The sequence below is a fragment of the Sinohyriopsis cumingii genome, chromosome 19 (genome assembly GCF_028554795.1).
Source record: "Sinohyriopsis cumingii isolate HCF-2022 chromosome 19, ASM2855479v2, whole genome shotgun sequence".
Classification (NCBI taxonomy): Eukaryota; Metazoa; Mollusca; class Bivalvia; order Unionida; family Unionidae; genus Sinohyriopsis; species Sinohyriopsis cumingii.
Genome location: NC_142979.1, coordinates 2,214,065 through 2,231,914, shown reverse-complemented (window position 1 = coordinate 2,231,914; position 17,850 = coordinate 2,214,065). Strand labels below are relative to the sequence as shown.

General features: G+C 36.1%; 1 protein-coding gene across 1 annotated transcript in view; it reads right to left on the bottom strand.

Moving 5' to 3' along the window:
* Positions 1–17,850, bottom strand: part of LOC149775055 (lysine-specific demethylase 2B-like) — a 123,589-nt gene that overhangs the window by 77,165 nt on the left and 28,574 nt on the right. Inside the window, exons 9-11 of the mRNA XM_089944332.1 lie at positions 16,570–16,723; positions 9,447–9,562; positions 5,491–6,186 (exon numbers count right to left, since the gene is read on the bottom strand). Of these exons, the coding sequence (XP_089800458.1) occupies positions 5,491–6,186; positions 9,447–9,562; positions 16,570–16,723 (966 nt within the window). The remainder of the gene's footprint in view (positions 1–5,490; positions 6,187–9,446; positions 9,563–16,569; positions 16,724–17,850) is intronic.

Sequence of the window (17,850 nt, the reverse complement as noted above, 5' to 3'; positions counted from 1 at the left end):
ACTAGAATTCAAGCTTCCAAAATGGCATACAGGACATGCACAAGAATGCAATGGAAATATGAAAGACTGGTCCCTACCTACATTTTGTAAAGAGGTGTTAGTAACTGGCGGTTAAATTTAACATGTGTTTTATAAGAAATATTTTACCCTATTAAAGACCGAATCTGTTTGAGAAAAGCCAAATTAATGTACAGGATATCCCATAATAGTGCTCCTGAATATTTACAATCACTATTCCAGTATAGGCTACCTGGTAATACTCCCCACCTGCGATCCATGTCTACCAAACAGCATAAAATTCCCAAACCAAATAAGGAGTTATTTAAAAAAAGTTTCCAATACTCCGGAACTCTGCTCTGGAATAGTATTTCAGTTGAGATTAGAAATGCCCACTCTATTTCCTTCTTCCAAACCCAATATATCCAGTTGCTTCAGAGATGCAGCTAAAATAAATAAATTCCTTTGTATAAGGGCCTCAAGGTAGATTAGTTCTTAGCTAATTGTGTTACCCTCTTTAAATAAGGTCATATTAATTATTATTATTATTATTATTACCTCAGAATGTGAAGACAGAACTGTTACCTAATGCCAAGCTAAACACCCGACACATTCGGCCAAAATATTGCAGTCACAGACAAATAGCAAGAAAGTAATTTTAGATATTGGAATCATTGATAGGCAAAAAAGTGGTGTCCAGAGTATCCCTGCAGAACTTTGGAAACTTAGGACTGCTTTGGCAAAACTGGCATTTCTCAATGCAAAAATCTTTTGTCAACATGTACATTCCTCTCCAAAACATTTCTCTGATTTATTCAGGAACTTGACATTCTAAATTCTTTTAACTAGGCTGTGGCTACATACACTCAGCACTGGAGAACTTTTTTTTAATAGTTCTGCAATCCAGACTCAGAACTTCAGTGGTAAATCTTTCAAAACATCACATCCTGACTTCCACATATCACAGTTTACTTTCTGAAGGTCTCAATTTTATACTGACAACAGAAAATACAGACACACTGAATGAGGATATAAAAGCATATCCGTCAGATTTCATTTCACCTATTTGGTATCTCAAAAATGAAATAATCAGCCTCATGAATCCAAATTAAACCAAATCCTGTTGGCAGGCTGCTTATATTCCAGAGGATAAACAGAATTTCTAACAATTTTACTCAGAAAGTAAATCTGAAATTAGGGTGTTGCAAAAGTTATCAAAAAAATTCTTCAGCAATAAAGAAGGCAGAAAAGGAAATGCCACCATTGTCATGAACCCAGATCAGTATATTTTGGAAGAAGAGTGGCAATTAAAGTATTATCAGCCTCTATCAAAACCAGTGCATCATGATACAGCATTGAGGTCAGATGTGAACTTGGTTTTTTTACACTAACATGTTTTTTCTGGACAAAAGGGATTTCAACTACCCATTTCCAAATAATTAAAGACAAAGGTACTTTTATCTTCTTGAAATTCAAAATCCGGTGAAAAACTACTATACTAAGTAAGTTCTGCCAAGTAAGTGTATTGAATCCGACTGTTCAAGTGAGAGTAATACCAAATGGGAAAGGCTTTCATCTAAACTGTCTGGCTGAGAAATAGTTTTTATATGCTAAAGATAGAAATAATTTCCAGGTAAAACTGATTTTTTAAAAATCTGCTAAGAACTGTCTTCAGGTTATGCCAGATACTGAAAGTTTTATACTATCAACAAGCATGATCGTGGTTTGACTCCCTTTAGAAATGTGATACTTGAAAATCAGGATCTAAATCTCCCAGATGATGAAACCTGAAATTTACTGAAATACTGCATCCTTAAATTCCTGCAAGTGGGGATAACACCACAAGACAGAAAAATGGGTCAAAATATGAGACCATTTTTATTATTCTTGGTAACGGCTGTATCAAAAAATCCCAACCTATAACTTGGATCCACAGCAGTACAGTCACACCCATCTACAGCAGCCACCCATAAGAAAAGGCAAATTGGATTTTGTAAACATATAACCTCTAAAGGCAGGTTTAGCTTCCAAACTTGGTTCATGACAAATTTGTGTATTACAAACCTAACAGCATTAGCATTATTAGTAGTAGTATTGTCATTTTTATTATTTCACATTATTTTTATTACTATTAGTATTATGTTACCAAGTTACATGTATTTTGTTTAGGTATTTAGAAAAAAGAATTTTTTCAAAATAAAATAAGTTAACACGATGATACACTCTCTTATACTCACTTGGATTTTCTGACTTGTCAATGACAAGGTGTTATTTTCTCTCCTGTAGAGAAATAAATGTGTGTATTTATCATTACCCAACTCTGGTTGTCATATTAATCTGGTAATTTAAATACTCCCCATCAAACCAAGAAAACTATTGTGTACATGTACTCTCTCTCTCTCACATACAAACTTTTATTTCAGTATCAGTAAAAATGACTCTTAAATAAAATTGACAGCTTACCTGTAATTGTGAAACACAGCAGATTTTTTTGTCATGGAAGCTGGTATAATTAGGCATGAAAGCAGGTTTTCACACTTTAAACAACTGACAGTTAGCAATTGCTCAAAATCAACTGAGATCAAAACACAGCTTTTGATTGCAACCTTTGATAATTTAGGTAATGAAAAGAAGCTTCCTAGGGTTTTTGTAAGTAGCATCTACACGAGTGGTGTCAAACTCATTTGCTATGGCTGGCCAGATTTTATAGTCCAAGTTTATTCTAAATCTTCCAACTCAATTTTTGAAATTTAAACATATATGTTGGGGTTTAGGGTCCGAGTCACCTGCCTGCCAAAAAATTGTAATTTGCCGCCATTGTGTGGGATGGCATATGGTAGCCGCTTACCAGCAGGCCTAGCATACTTAAACAATGTTACATAAAGTCAAACCTGCATGAAATCGATAGGGAAATAATTTATTTTCTGAGAAATCGCGAACATTGTAATTGTTATGTATTTCATCTGCTGACAAATGAGATGAAACTACAGCATTGATGAAATTTGACCAGGTACTAGTCATCTGCATTTCTAGCCACATGACTACACAAATCTTGCAACCTACATCACAATGACATCAGAGGTCCAATAGTCCCATGATATCAATGTGAAAGAACAAAAGGACACATAATTCTCAACCTATTATTCTGAAAATAACAAGCAGAAACCTGTTGCTGTCACAGCAACTTTAATAAAGTCAGATTCATCAACAACAGAGCACGTTTCAATGATGATTTTGTTGTATCATGTGACTACCGAGTTGACGTGCAACCTGTTGATGAGTTTGGCTTTGTCAGAAACCTTGGAGTTTCACTGGATAGTGGTAAATACAATCAAAATATGAAACATTTAAACACAGACTCCGGTAAAATACCTTTATATATACCATACCTAACTCATCAAAGAAATGTAAATTGCTAACGTGGAGTGGTCATTTGTGAAATGCTCTAGTGACCGTGGCAGGCAGGGTGAAGCCAGTGTTTGGTTAAGAAACACCAAGGCGCTGGCCATGGAAGACAATAAACATAGCTACCAACCTTCCAGGCTCGCAATTAGTGAAAATAGGGATGAAAATTAGTGAATTTGGACATGAATTAGTGAAAAATACCATGACAATAACTTCTTCCATTCTGACCGTCAATACTACACTATATCAAGATCACCAAATACAACTAAAACACTACATATATGCAGAAATATATCTGCATTTCTATTATTATGGTATTCATAAACTTCCCTTGTTATTGTGGTTATTTATCAGACATGATACTGTGGCAGACTCGAACTTCCTCAACTGCTTGACCATAAATTTGTTTTCAAAACAGTTCAGACTTCTTGCCTGCTGGTTCTGGTTGATCTTGGTGACTAAAATTGCTGACAAATTTTCTGCACCTAAGGAGCCCCTAATGTCTGTCTTATTTTTCCTCACTAGAGAAAATACTTTTTCGTTGTCACTGTTGCTGTGAGGAATGCACAGGAGCTGCAGCACTTTTGGTTCTTACATAGGAAAATTTGGAAGCAGATCCTTGAGTCCGGGAACATTTGTCAGAACAAATGTTTAGCATCGTCTCCAGCTGATAAAGGTAGATTGTGTTCAACAAGAAAACTCACAAATAATGCTTCAGCGCTGGTAGCCTGCAGGTCTTCCGCTGATGACTTGAAATATTCCAGAGCTGAAATCCGCAAATTCTTAATTTTCCCAACTTCTACGTGTTTTTTTGCAACCAATGTGTTTCCTCACATCATCTCTGCCACCATGCCCAATACTAAAGTTTGTGGCACAATGTGTGCAAAAAGTATGGTGTATATCAATGTTTAATGGCAGAATGCATGGCCAATTTTTGATATATTCCAAACTAAACTTCACTTTTGAGCAATACATTTCTTTTTCCTTGGTGGTGAAGACATTTTCAAGATCTTACTTGCGATGCCGAATGGTAACTCAAATCAGTGTTGGTGATGCAAAATTCCGGTTAGGCCCCAATTTCTCTCAAAAGCATTTGTAAAACTACTCTTATACATACAGATTAAAATATGCTAAAATACTTGCTACCGGGCCAACTGTACCAATTGGCTGTAGTTCTACTAATATCGTGACCAGCAGTACCAGACCATTTTGGCAACTGCCATTATCACGATTATGCCGGGAAATCTGTTATTTTATTAAAGATTTAAAATAATTGAGAATTGGAGAATTCGTGAATTTTTGGCTTGCGGTGTGAATCCATGAATTGCTGAAAAAGTCGTGAAATTCACGCCCAATTCATGAGGGTTGGCAGCTATGAATAAACCATTGATTACATGACAATTATATAAGAAATTGCTGGATGGAAATTGGAGTGACCAGGTGATAGCTAAACTCAGATGACCGTTAGGACAGGTTTGACTGTACATTACATAAAGAGAAAGTTGTAGTATGTGAAAAAATTTAGGTTTCCAGTATGTTTAGTGTCAAAATATGCCTGCAAAATCTGTGATATGTGAGATGTTCTAATAACTGAAACAGGCCAGAAGATTATTAAACAATTTCCATGCTCACTCGGACAACTCACCAACATGATGTCTGATTTAGTGTCAAAACCTACCCAAGTTCAAAAGCAAACCCAAACATAAAGACACACACACATGATGACATATGAGAGGCTCTAACAGCTTAAACTGGCCTCAAGATTATGCAAACATTTTCATGCTCAAATATACACAACTCAAAATTCTGTTATCTGATTAACATGGTCAGTGCTTAGACACGAGTCAGAATTCTCAAATATGATTTCTCAGTTCTTAAACATTAGTCAGAATTCTGATATTTGATTGGTCAGTTCTTAGACATTAGCCAGATTTCTGCTGTCAAATTGGTCAGCACAGAGACATTAGTCAGAAATCTGACGTTTGATTGGTCAGTGCTTAGACATTAGTCTGAATTATGAAAGCATGAGAATGTTTTCATAGTCTCAGATCTGACACAGTCATCAGCCTTCGTTGCAAAACACCTCACCTTAATTTGCACCATAACAGCTTCAGGATCCAACAGGTCTTTTGGAATTCCTTTTTTAGAAGTTGGTAAGCCTTCAAGCCATTCTGCAAGTCTAGTCAAACCTAATATCTCGTACTTGGTTAAGTGTATGTATTTCTTTTTCTTCACAGGTTTATCTGGAGAAACACTTTGTTTGAGATCACCTTCAGATTTAATTAAAGTGCTTTCTTCTTCACTGTTCACATCCAATCTCCCTGCCAAGTCAGAAAGTTCTGTTAATGCTGAGGATTTCAAATCTGTATTTGAACAAACACTGTCAGATGAAGATTTTCTCGATCGAAATTTGAGTGCTGCAGATGGGGATTTGGGTTGCCCAGAAGCTACACTGTCATTATCATCGCTACTTGATCGCCGCACTGATGATTCATCAATGCGTCTAAGTTCAATTGATACAGTTTTTGACAGTTTTGGTGTGCTTGGTGCCAACTCAATTGTTTCTTTTTTGATGTCCTCTGCTTTGACATCATCTGGTGGTGAACCTGATGCATTGGATTCCCTCTCTGATGGACAGGGGAGTGGTGAATCTGCTTTCTCTGTTTCTTCAAGCTTCAGTTGTGGTTTTTCAAGGTATGTTTTACCAGTCAAGCAGTGGACATACCTCTCCAACACATACCAACTAATCTCAGCATAGAATGGATATCGGAACTTTCCTGGAACCTGTAGAGGAGACAAATGTGTTTTTAACAGATTTGTTAAGCTCAAGCAATACTCAATCTTACTGCTGTATCAAACTTTATATTATCTTACAAACTAATGATTTCAAAGCAGCCATAATTTATATTATCTTACAAATGTATGATCTCAAAGCAGCCATAATTTATATTATCTTACAAACTTATGATCTCAAAGCAGCCAAACTTTATATTATCTTACCAACTTATGATCTCAAAGCAGCCATAATTTATATTATCTTACAAACTAATGATCTCAAAACAACAGCCATAATTTATATTATCTTACAAATGTATGATCTCGAAGCAGCCAAACTTTATATTATCTTACAAACTTATGATCTCAAATCAACAGCCATAATTTATATTATCTTACAAACTTATGATCTCAAAACAACAGCCATAATTTATATTATCTTACAAACTTATGATCTCAAAACAACAGCCATAATTTATATTATCTTACAAACTTATGGTCCCAAAGCAGCCATAATTTATATTATCTTACAAACTTATGATCTCAAAGCAGCCATAATTTATATTTTCTTACAAACTAATGATCTCAAAGCAGCCATAATTTATATTATCTTACAAACTTACGATCTCAAAGGAGCCATAATTTATATTATCTTACCAACTTATGATCTCAAAATAACAGCCATAATTTATATTTTCTTACAAACTAATGATCTTAAAGCAGCCATAATTTATATTATCTTACAAACTTATGATCTCAAAGCAGCCATAAGCTATATTATCTTACAAACTAATGATCTCAAAGCAGCCATAAGCTATATTATCTTACAAACTAATGATCTTAAAGCAGCCATACTTTATATTATCTTACAAACTTATGATCTCAAAGCAATGTGAAGCAGAATTTGGAATGTGAGCAAAATGAAGGCATTATCTTCCTAATTATTTAAGCTCAAAGTTACCAAATATTTTCAACAGCTTGGTCAAGTCTCTATGACTTTGCTGCACAAGCTGACCTACAGTGTTGCCCCCAGGATACCAAGAGAACAAGTCACTGTGGGGAGCAAAAGGTCAAGATTTGGGGGACACAAGACAGGAAACCTGTGACCATATGCTCTAGGTGCATCAGTGCCAACACAGGATTCCATAATTACTTGCACAAGAATCAGAAATAGTCCTTAACTGAATATGGCTAATGAGATAAAGAGATGACATGTTGGAAAGTAGAAAGTACCTACTGTAAACAAAATACTGGTTTATAAGAAAATAAAAATGATAAAATTCCCACAATAATATATAATTCTTGTAGCTATATAATTTTCAGTCCTCAGGGCCTGACAATTTTGATGGTCCTAGGCCCAGGACTGATTACTGTTAGTTGTGGACCTACCACATGTTACCAGCACAAACCCTCTGAAACTTTAATATTTCTTACTTGAAATGCATGTGCTTTTTAATCCTGAAATTATCTGGAGAACAGAAAAGTCATAAAAATGTACTGATGCAAGTCTCAATTGATAGTGAGAGACTGGTGGTATAGACTGTTGCTAGAATTCTGCAAATTAAAATGCAATACACAATCTCCAATCAATGCTTGATTTTCATCAATCAAATGTCTGTCCGTCTGTCTCAACAATAGCTAAAACTAATCATCAACATTGTCAGCCTACCATATGTTCTAGATGGATGACAATGAGTTGGTTAACTTTGGGTTGTATCAGCAAGGAGCCAGAATCCACCAGCAAGGGAATCTGTCTGCTAAAAGACAATTTGCACTGCTGGACCTTAAACATCCCATGTCCAAAAAGGACACAAACAAAGATAAAAATAAACATATTTAGACTTTCCAGGGAAAAGTGTAGGCCATGGGTTGAGTATAATTTTTGTTCAGCCTGTACAGCATATGAGTTGGTAAACTGTTCAAGTGCCTTATTCAAAACCATGTCCAATTTTCAAAACTGACCCACTGATAGGATGGCTAAAACTAATTAAACAATCCATCATCAAGACAATGATTGCTCTAACCTTTACAAAACTGAGTGCTGATCAGAAGGAAAGGCTTGAATGTCTCTTCAACACAGCATATGGAGTGATTAAAACTAGAAAACCTTTCTCTGAGTTAGCAGGCGACATTCAGCAAAGAAAGTGGTCCATATGTATGTCAAAAAAAATTCTTCAACAGTCATGGCTCAACAGCTTTCCTAACTCCATAGTTTGTTCCCCAAAGCAGTTCTCAAAATTTTCAGTTGCATTCATTTTGTTATGTACTCCTGTCTTTCATTAATGCTATTGCAGTGCAACAAATATTCGCATCTGAGACATAGCAGTTGGACTGGTCCTTGGCTTATGCAGACCTGGTCAGTGTAGGGTCCTAATGGTCAAAAGCAAATTTTTCAGGCCCTGTAAGATGTCTGACTGATATCATACTTTGTTCATGTGTATCTTGTACCAAAAACAAATAGGAAAGAACCTGACCTACCATCAAATAATGATATTCTGTTACATACTGAACAGGTAAATCAGGGTATATGCAGTTGATTCTGCTTATGATTTCAAGCAAACGACACAAATCCTGATTATGTTGTCTATCTATAAATATGCTGACACAGTCACACTTGACTATTAAGCAACAGGTGGGGCGTAATAAAAGATAAAATAAAGATGGTAGAGATAGGACAGTCAGAAGACTAATGATAGGAGAGGTAGAAATAAGTAAAAAAGTGTCAGTGTACATTTTTGTCCCTTCATACTCAGACCAATCCAGCTACTGTAGCAGCAATGAGATAATAATGAACTTCAACTGGCACAGCCCTGAGAATCACAAGGTCTTACTTGTAGCTTACTAGGTCATTAGAATGTGATTTTGGAAAGCTCCGGCTTGTGAGATACCAAGTCAGAAGCTTCTGCAATTATGGAATCTGGGTTTATGGTCTTCAAAGTTTGATGAACAAATGGGTAGATACAGTGATTTCTGACTTGTTTCTTGTACATGTAAGTAATATATTAATTAAATCAATGAATGTCTACCTACAATCTTGTCAAAAATGGCAACATGTTTCTCATGAACTGTTCCAACGGAATCATATTTCAATCGGTTTCATCTATTATGAATTTTCAAAAATGAGATTCTATTATTAAAATAGAGATACACTTTGAAATGTTCTTCGAAAATTAGGCAAAAATCACTGCTTGGACACTTCAACAAGACTGTAGCTATAAACTCATCTTTCGCTGATTAACTGATTTATTTATTTATTGCTATGAACTTACATGTGTGATGTCCTCAATGGCTGACACTGAGAGTTGCTGATCAATGTTGAAACTGTGAAGGAAATTGCCACCAAACACTAGGGAATCCTTTGGAGTGTATACAGCATGAATCCAGCCTGAAATAAACACGCATACACAATTTTGTAACATTTCAATTCATCCATTAATCTACCTATCAAATAATGCATCAGTCTACCTATTTCATAATAAGAAAATGCAAGTACAACGGAAACCAGCTAAAACACATAATAACATCAATTTGGATACAACACGATCAGCATACGGCTAATGTGATTCTGTACTATTTCATGTTTCTTGAACAACGACATGCACGATATTAGCTTATAGTGAGAGATTAATGGATATATTTCAATGACAGGTGAAAAACATTTATGAGTGGCTAAGCCACAAACGAAAATGTTTTTCACCCACTCCTTGAAACATATCCATTATTTGCTTGTAACCAGCAAATTTTCTTTTTATTTTATGCTTAAAACGTATAGGCTAGCAATATGTATAACAGACTGAAGTAGCCGATTTCTTACCATATATTGCATGATAATGTCAGCTGTGTACTATTGATGTACTGTGTTTTGTGTACATTTACATGGAAAACATCAGTAATAACATAATTCTTTTTCGTAATTCAAGGCAAAAGAAATGCTACATACATAAATTTAAAGAAAAAATAAAACCATGTAATGGGATTTGAACCTGATAACTTGCTCAAGAGGTGGCCATATTTACCTCTAGACCAAGCAAGTGACAAAAACTGGCAGGTCAATTTGTTTAACCATGATGTTATCTGAAAAATATATACATATTTCATATTTCAGTCCAGTGAATTATCAAAATTATTTTTATTGGAAAATTCCACTAATTCATGGGATAGCACCAAAAAAATGTTTCAGTGCCAAAATAAACAATAGGTTGATTTAATTAATTATTTGTCAATATGTGCCATATCATGATTTATCACTGCTTCATTCTTTGTATGAATTAAGATGTTAAACATTTCCATTTGTTACTGTTCATTTCAATTGTGGCAATAATCATCCCCTGCACTTAGATTTAGTTTATCTTTGAAAGATGTCAGCTCTTTAAAAAGCTGACAATTGTTAATCTAATTATTATGAAACCATCAACAATAAAGCCATTAAGACTTCTTTGTATTTATCTTCAATGCATCCTGTACACAATATTGTGCAATCCTTGGTAAACACATGATGTCTGCTCATCCTTTTTTCATCTGATTTATAAATCTATTAATTAACCTACCTAATAAAGTTATTGCTAATCATCAGGCACTGCTTAATAAAATCTTTAAAAACAGAAATCCCCAATCACATGACTCAGATATGTTGTCAATCATCATGCAATCATGCGACCAGAGAATCATATTGTTTATTCCTGTAAAAAATTTCTCTGCTTGTTTGCTAACAATATTTCATGCTGTAGTAGAAGAATTATTCTTATGGAATTAAACGTACAAAATTCTAGCAGTTTAGAATTTATAACAAATACTTATTCATCAGCCTCATCATTATCGTTATCTCTTATTGCAGACACATTTCCCTGACGAATGTAAAAAGATGATTTATTATTGACATTTTCCTCGAAAAAGAAAGCAAATAGTTGGTAATTTATGACTCTGAGAAAACAGACAAAGGAAAGCAACTCTTACAGGTTAACTCCCCTTTCTACCTGTTCAGTGGCCACTGTTATAGCTGGATGAGCCAGTTGTTTTTTTTTCTTGAGCAAAATCTTAATAGATGTCTGCATTGCAAGGAAGGGTGGGAGGGATTATTTGCGATATAATCAAATTATTATCAGAGAAACACAGTTTACTGAAAAAAATTGACTTTCTCTGTCAAATATATTACCTGATCACAAAAAATTAAGAGAATACGTGAATGGAGGAGGAAATGATGACCATCCTATCTCTACCTGCATCACTTAGTAGGAGCATGATAGCTCCACTAAAATCATGAACTTCACCTGTTAGTTTAGCACAAGAGACAATTTGTTGATACACATGAACAGAATATCACTGTGATTCCACACTTGATCATCATCTCCCCATTACAAGCTTCCCAGGTGAATCTAGCAAAAGTGGTGAATTCACGTCAAAGTCAAAGGTTGTGCTTTCATGCTTGGGTAGTGGTCACTGTCCGTGCAGCTACCACTAACAGAACAAAATTTAATTCTTCCTTTTGTGAGGCCATTTCACACATATGCAACATAAATGGAAGCTACAGAACAAACTGCACATGCCAGTTAGATGATTCTGCTATGTTCTGAATTGAGACAATACATTCAAGACCTGGTTCATGGAAGTCACTTGCATTTAGTGAAGCAGCACTTTGGTGTTGAGTCTTGCATTCCTCCCTTTAGTGGTAGGAATACTTGTTTACAGTCGATACTGATCTTGTCCATACATCTCAGGAAACATCTGATGGTACATGCATAGTCCTGCAGCATTGCTTCACTCAACAGATCAATCTAGGAGAAGGAATCAATAGTTATTGTTGGTTGACTAGCCGTTCTAAGGAAGAAACCAGGTTATGTCAATAGAATGACTGAACCAACTGAACTGAACTGCATTTAGTTTGGCTCTACAAACACTGTATGAAGCTCGCTCACTCTGCATGTTGTAGTACTATCGTATTATTTCAAGTCATATATAAGAGTTTCTTCAGTGATGGGAGAAGACAATGGCTGAAACTTCAGATGAGTTTGACCCTGTCAAAACTCAGGAGAGATTCCACTGAGGAATAGTGTGAGTGAGTGTGGTCTGGATATGACAAAATTGGATTGCAAGTTGGAGATTACCTAGTTGCAGCCAAAATCACCTCTTCAATGAAGTCTGGTAGTTTCTGAGATCATGGAACAGTATGCCTTGATTGTGAGGGGTTAACATATCATCTTCAAGACAAAGTAGTTTGCCACTGGGGAATGGGTAATGAGACTGGTGTGATATCATGCGTGTGACATCAGTCATTGACAACACATGATTTCCCCTTGTATGTTCTCAAAATGGGAGATCTTCTGCTGTTGTGATCCTATCCACAACTTAAGCTCCATACTCCTTTTCAATCAGGACATCCCTGAAAGGAGCCCCGAGTGAAGGAGTTCTATGGACATGGATGGAATAGTGGCGATCTTGACTGCATGAGCAAAGTGGAGGTCACTATGACTCAGCTAGGAACATATGTCGCTAAATCAAGCAAATTGTTGATCCAGGATGTTTCATCTTAATGGGGTAATCAAAGCTATTATAGTCCGTCACCCTCATTTCTTAATCATCTTCATAATCAAAATGGTGGAAAGGTGTATGCCCTCCTATCTGATTAAATGAGCAGGTATGGCCCATGCTTCTGGGGTTGGGAAAAATGAAAAAGAAATATCTAGCATCAGTTGGACAACTCTGTATGAAGCAGTTGTCCTCCCTTGATAACGAGGTGGCCAGGATATTGAGATGGCCAGTAAAGTGTTGGACTTGAATATTACCTGAAATTGTGAGTACCCATGATGGCATCCTTTTCTGTGAGGCAAAGGTCTGATGGTTACTCTCCCCTTCTGGAAGTATGTTGCGAGAAGTTTGTCCATCATTATCAGGATCATGTTTCCATGGATACATTCTACCAAGGTGTGGAAGTCATTGAGAATGGCTTTCATTTCCAGGTTGATATGAAGAACCATCTCTTAAAGAATCCACATTTTCATTGCTATTCAATTATTTGTTTGATGCTTTCTCTAAAGCATGAGCTATTTATTACACTTTTAATGCATTTTTGAGTTAAGATGTGTTAAGCGTTCCATATCCAAATGGAGAAAATGTTCATAAAAGTTTATCTTTATTCATGTTCAGAATAGGTCCGACTTAAGTAAGGTTGTTCATGTCATGAACCAAAAACCATACTAACGAATGTTTTTGCAGTGTATCATCCAAAAATGACCATCTGCTCTATGAAGGACATCTAAACCTAGATATGAATTTGTTTAATGTCTTCTTAAAGTTACAACTTCATTGTCATGGTTGATGCCTTTTCTAATGCACAAAATTTATAACTGTTTGGGAGGAAGATGCCAAACAGATATGTGTAATGGGTTCCTTGGGACCAGAAGGCTGAGAAGGGACAAGGTCCTACTTCTCTACATTACTTAGTCACCATACTATCTGGGATCTGTCATGAACCAAAATCCAAATTTATTGAATGTTTTTGTGGTGTGTCACACAGGAACTTCACTGTCCCTTTGACAGACATCCTGAAGGCCCAATGCTTAGAGCCCATATGAATATGTATCCAGAAGTAGTGTCAGACATATCAACACTGATCACATATTTATTGCAACTCCACTGCAAATCTGTCATTGGACTTCATGACAAGAAATGTTCTGAGTAGAAGACTTATCTGTGAGGTTTTTGTACTATGAACACCATCCTTTACAAACAGGTTTTCTTGTGTAAAAACATCACCCTTTATGGGATCACATGGAAGTTCCTTCAGGAAGGTAGGACAATGAAAGTGGAGGGGTTAGGATAATAAAATCTGAGACCCACTGTTTACACTGCCTATCAATGACTGGTCTGACAAAAAGGATTTAAAGTCTGGTACTTAAGGCGGGTCACCAGTGCATCACTGATGATTAATGGAAAGCCTGGGGAAGAGGAAAATGTGTTCCTCTCTCTTCCCTCCCTGCCTACCTTTGAAAATTGGAACATATCACATGCTGTAGCTGAGAACCGTCACTGCTTAATCTCTGGTGTCAATCCCCACTTCTCATGTATGTTCCCTAACAGGGTCATGCCGAGATAGTATATTGCTCTGAAAGATTAAGGGCAACTCTTGTGCCTCTTGCACTGTCAACTCCTCAACGTGACACCCTAACAGAAGTGGAGAACCAAAAGGGAGGGAGCAGGAAAACAGCAATGATTAGCAGCCTTTTTGCCAACAAAAATTTATCAGATGCACGATGTCCAGTAGGAAGTTTATATGATCTTGCTAAAGCTGATGTGAAAATAAAGACTTGTCCATGCACGTTATCACCATCCAGTCAAGGTGCATGTTGAGAAAATACTCTGTATGTGATTTTTTACCAGTGAAGTGAGAAAGCAACATGCAAATAACTCACCATAAAGAAGCTCTTACATTACCAGGGTTGTGAATGCTCCAAGAGATGTCCGGTAATTTTTAAAATCTATAACCACTGTGGAAAGATTCTGGTTGACAAAATATCATCTACATCTACCAAGACATTGATGATGTAGGTAGAATGGACTGAAGGTGGAGGATAGCATTCCATTGAAGGCAAAATTGTTGCCATGAATTAAATTCCATCCATTCCACCATCAGACCATCATGCCCCAACATTTTGGTTTCATCACCATCATCATTAGGAAATGATAATGAAGTATTATCAGCACGAAGAATCATTTTGGATATATTGTCAGTAGTGACCGCATTATGAAATGCCAGTTTGGCTTGGTCAGTAATGCCAGTTTGCTATGAATTTCTTAGCATGGCACAGATTAGTCAAATGTTTTTAAAGTGTTTAAATTGGCTTTGTTACCCCATCACTGGAATACTTCTTGACTGATGATAACATGGTCCTGAGATTGGGTATCAGGGCTGAAATAAATTAATCATCAGTAATAGTGTGATGCTGGAGGTAATATGAAATAATACAAACATTCCAGCAATATAGCTCACCCTCCATTCTGCAATATTCCACATATGGGCAGAGTTTGACTTGCGAGTTGTCCCACTAACATCCCTGCATAGAATCTTGGATTATCAGCTGTTGTTTTCAGCAAAGTCCATTAAGAAAGAGGCTATATCCTGAGCAAGATCATCCTTCAGTTTGCTGATGTTGCTGGACTGAGATTTCACAATGAAATGATACTCACGGATACCAACATATGCATCTGTGGCTCCAAATCCTTTATGTGTATACTGTGTAACCAATTTTATATTAATTATGCATGCATTATTAAATTAAAAAGAACTTAATTTGCAAACATATACAGGGGTTGTTTTGCTTCTGATGGTACTACATATGCAGATTTTCAGCACTGCTTGGAATCGGGGTTAAGGGTAAAAGTAGTGTGGCACATAGTTGAAATTTCGCATAAAAACAACTAAAATATGTATCTTGATCATATATAAATTTCATCATGCTAGGTAACTGACAACAAGGTCAAACCACCCCTGTTATGAGGGTACAATGTTCACATTTTGTGATTTGTCTCGAGTTTCAGCCCCAGGTACAGCTTAACAATAAACTTATTTCAGATGAGATTAATTTGGTACAATCCCCTTACAGGTATGGTTTTCATATAAAAACAGGGGCCCCGAGTGGCCGAGTGGTCTGAAGCACTCTCCATTACAGATCACTGCCATCTCACCTCTGTCTGTGTGGGTTCGAGTCTCGGGTTCAGCCAAGGTGGGCATGGGAGAAAGCTAACCAGTAGCTTCTTGTGGGTGGGCGGTTCTTTCCAGGGATTTCCCGGGTTCTTCCTCCACCAATAATACTGGCTGCCATGTATAGCCTATCGTGTGCTAAAAAATGGCGTTAAACCCTAGAACAACAACAACATATAAAAACAAATCTAGTGTCCATGATGGATGACAAGGATGCTACTGTAAATTCTGGAGAAATAAAATTGGTAATAAAAAGACCAACTTTAGGTGAATATCTCTACAAATATCTGAATTCGGATTCCAATTCCCCAGGCCATAAATAACATTGTAAATTTCAGCCTGATATCTGCATAGTAAGACAAAAATACTTGCATTTGAAAACCTTCCATTGTAAATTGATGAATTTGCAAGTATATAAAAAAATGTCACAATTCCCCATTTCAAATGGCCATAACTTCAAGAGTAATTTGGCATGTTTTTTTTTTATATATACTTAAATTTTGGATCATTTACTGAGATGTACACCTGGACAAAATTTCATGAAAAACTATGTGATGGTCACCCGGGAAGATTTTGGATTTTGGTTGATTTGGTATGGAATGACATACAGCTGGATAAAATTGCTTACAAGAATATATCAATCATGTTCTTGCGTGTCAGTTGTAAACCCAATGCTTTTGTTAACTGGTCAATCCTACCTGAAGGAATGATGAAGGTGTAGCCTGCCTTGAGCTCTATTTTCTGGCAATCCTGGATGTGATCAGCGAGGAAACTATCTCCCTGTTTTCCCGACAAAACCCAGTTTTCATATATTTCCAGATTCCGAACTGTCGGGGGTATCAACCAGAACACCTGGAAAGGCAGTTAGCTTTTAATAAAAGTACAATGTATCTTTCCATGACACTGTCCAGCGAAATCTCTCTTTCTCTGTCTCTTTCACAACAGATATCTAAATATGTCTGAGTATCAAGATCAAGACCATTTCAAGAATGAGCTAAAAATATAAACTTTTCTTGCAATACACAAATTTCCAGGAAAGATGCACAATATCTAGACAATCCAGCAGGAACAAGCAAACGGCCAGTAAAATCTGCTAACTATACAACTGTCTAACATAAGGAAAAATTTGCATCACTTGAAATAATAAAATTTAATCTTACATGCTTTAATAGAAATTTTTTAAATCTCCATGTGGAAATTGTATTGCTACAAAAGTAACAATGTGTAACTGGTGTTGTAGTCTATCAGTAATAGACAAATCAAATGTTAGCTCTCAAAAGCAATGACAAATTTCTTTCCATGTCAAGCATGTAGTTTTGGATCTAACAGTAGTTTTAGTTGCATATTACTAATCTGTTACTACTACTTTACTATCCTTTTTTGGTGCTAGTCACTGGTCCAAGATGAATTCTCTCCTCCAATTGCCTCTAATAAATAATTTTAGGTATAGAAGAAAACAAAATACAGCCCCAATCTCATACCGGAATCGCTTTTGTTATTCAGAATACTGTCCTTCTCTGACATAAACCAATACAGTGCAACCCTGCTATGACGCGAATTTGGATATAACATGGTCGTGGTGTGGCTCCCAAGATTTTGTATATTCATTCACTCATGAAAAAATATTTTTTGTTCAAAGTACATGAAACAGTGTATAAAAAATTTATTATCATTATGGTAAGAGATCGCGTATGAATTCAATTTAATATGATTGTGGCATGGTTCCTGACATTTTAAATACATGTATGTGTATTTTTCTCGTACCGGGAAAGAATATTTTTTTAAAGTACCAGAAATAGTGTGTAAAACATTTATTATCATTTTGGGGAAGATTTCACGTATGAATTTTAATATATACAATCATGGCGTAGATTCTGAAATTTAACAATTTCACCAGGTTCTTGAAGTGTTATGCCAAAATAAACATTATCGGAAATGTTACATACTACTGGTCCATGAGTAAGCCAGTAAGTCATCTT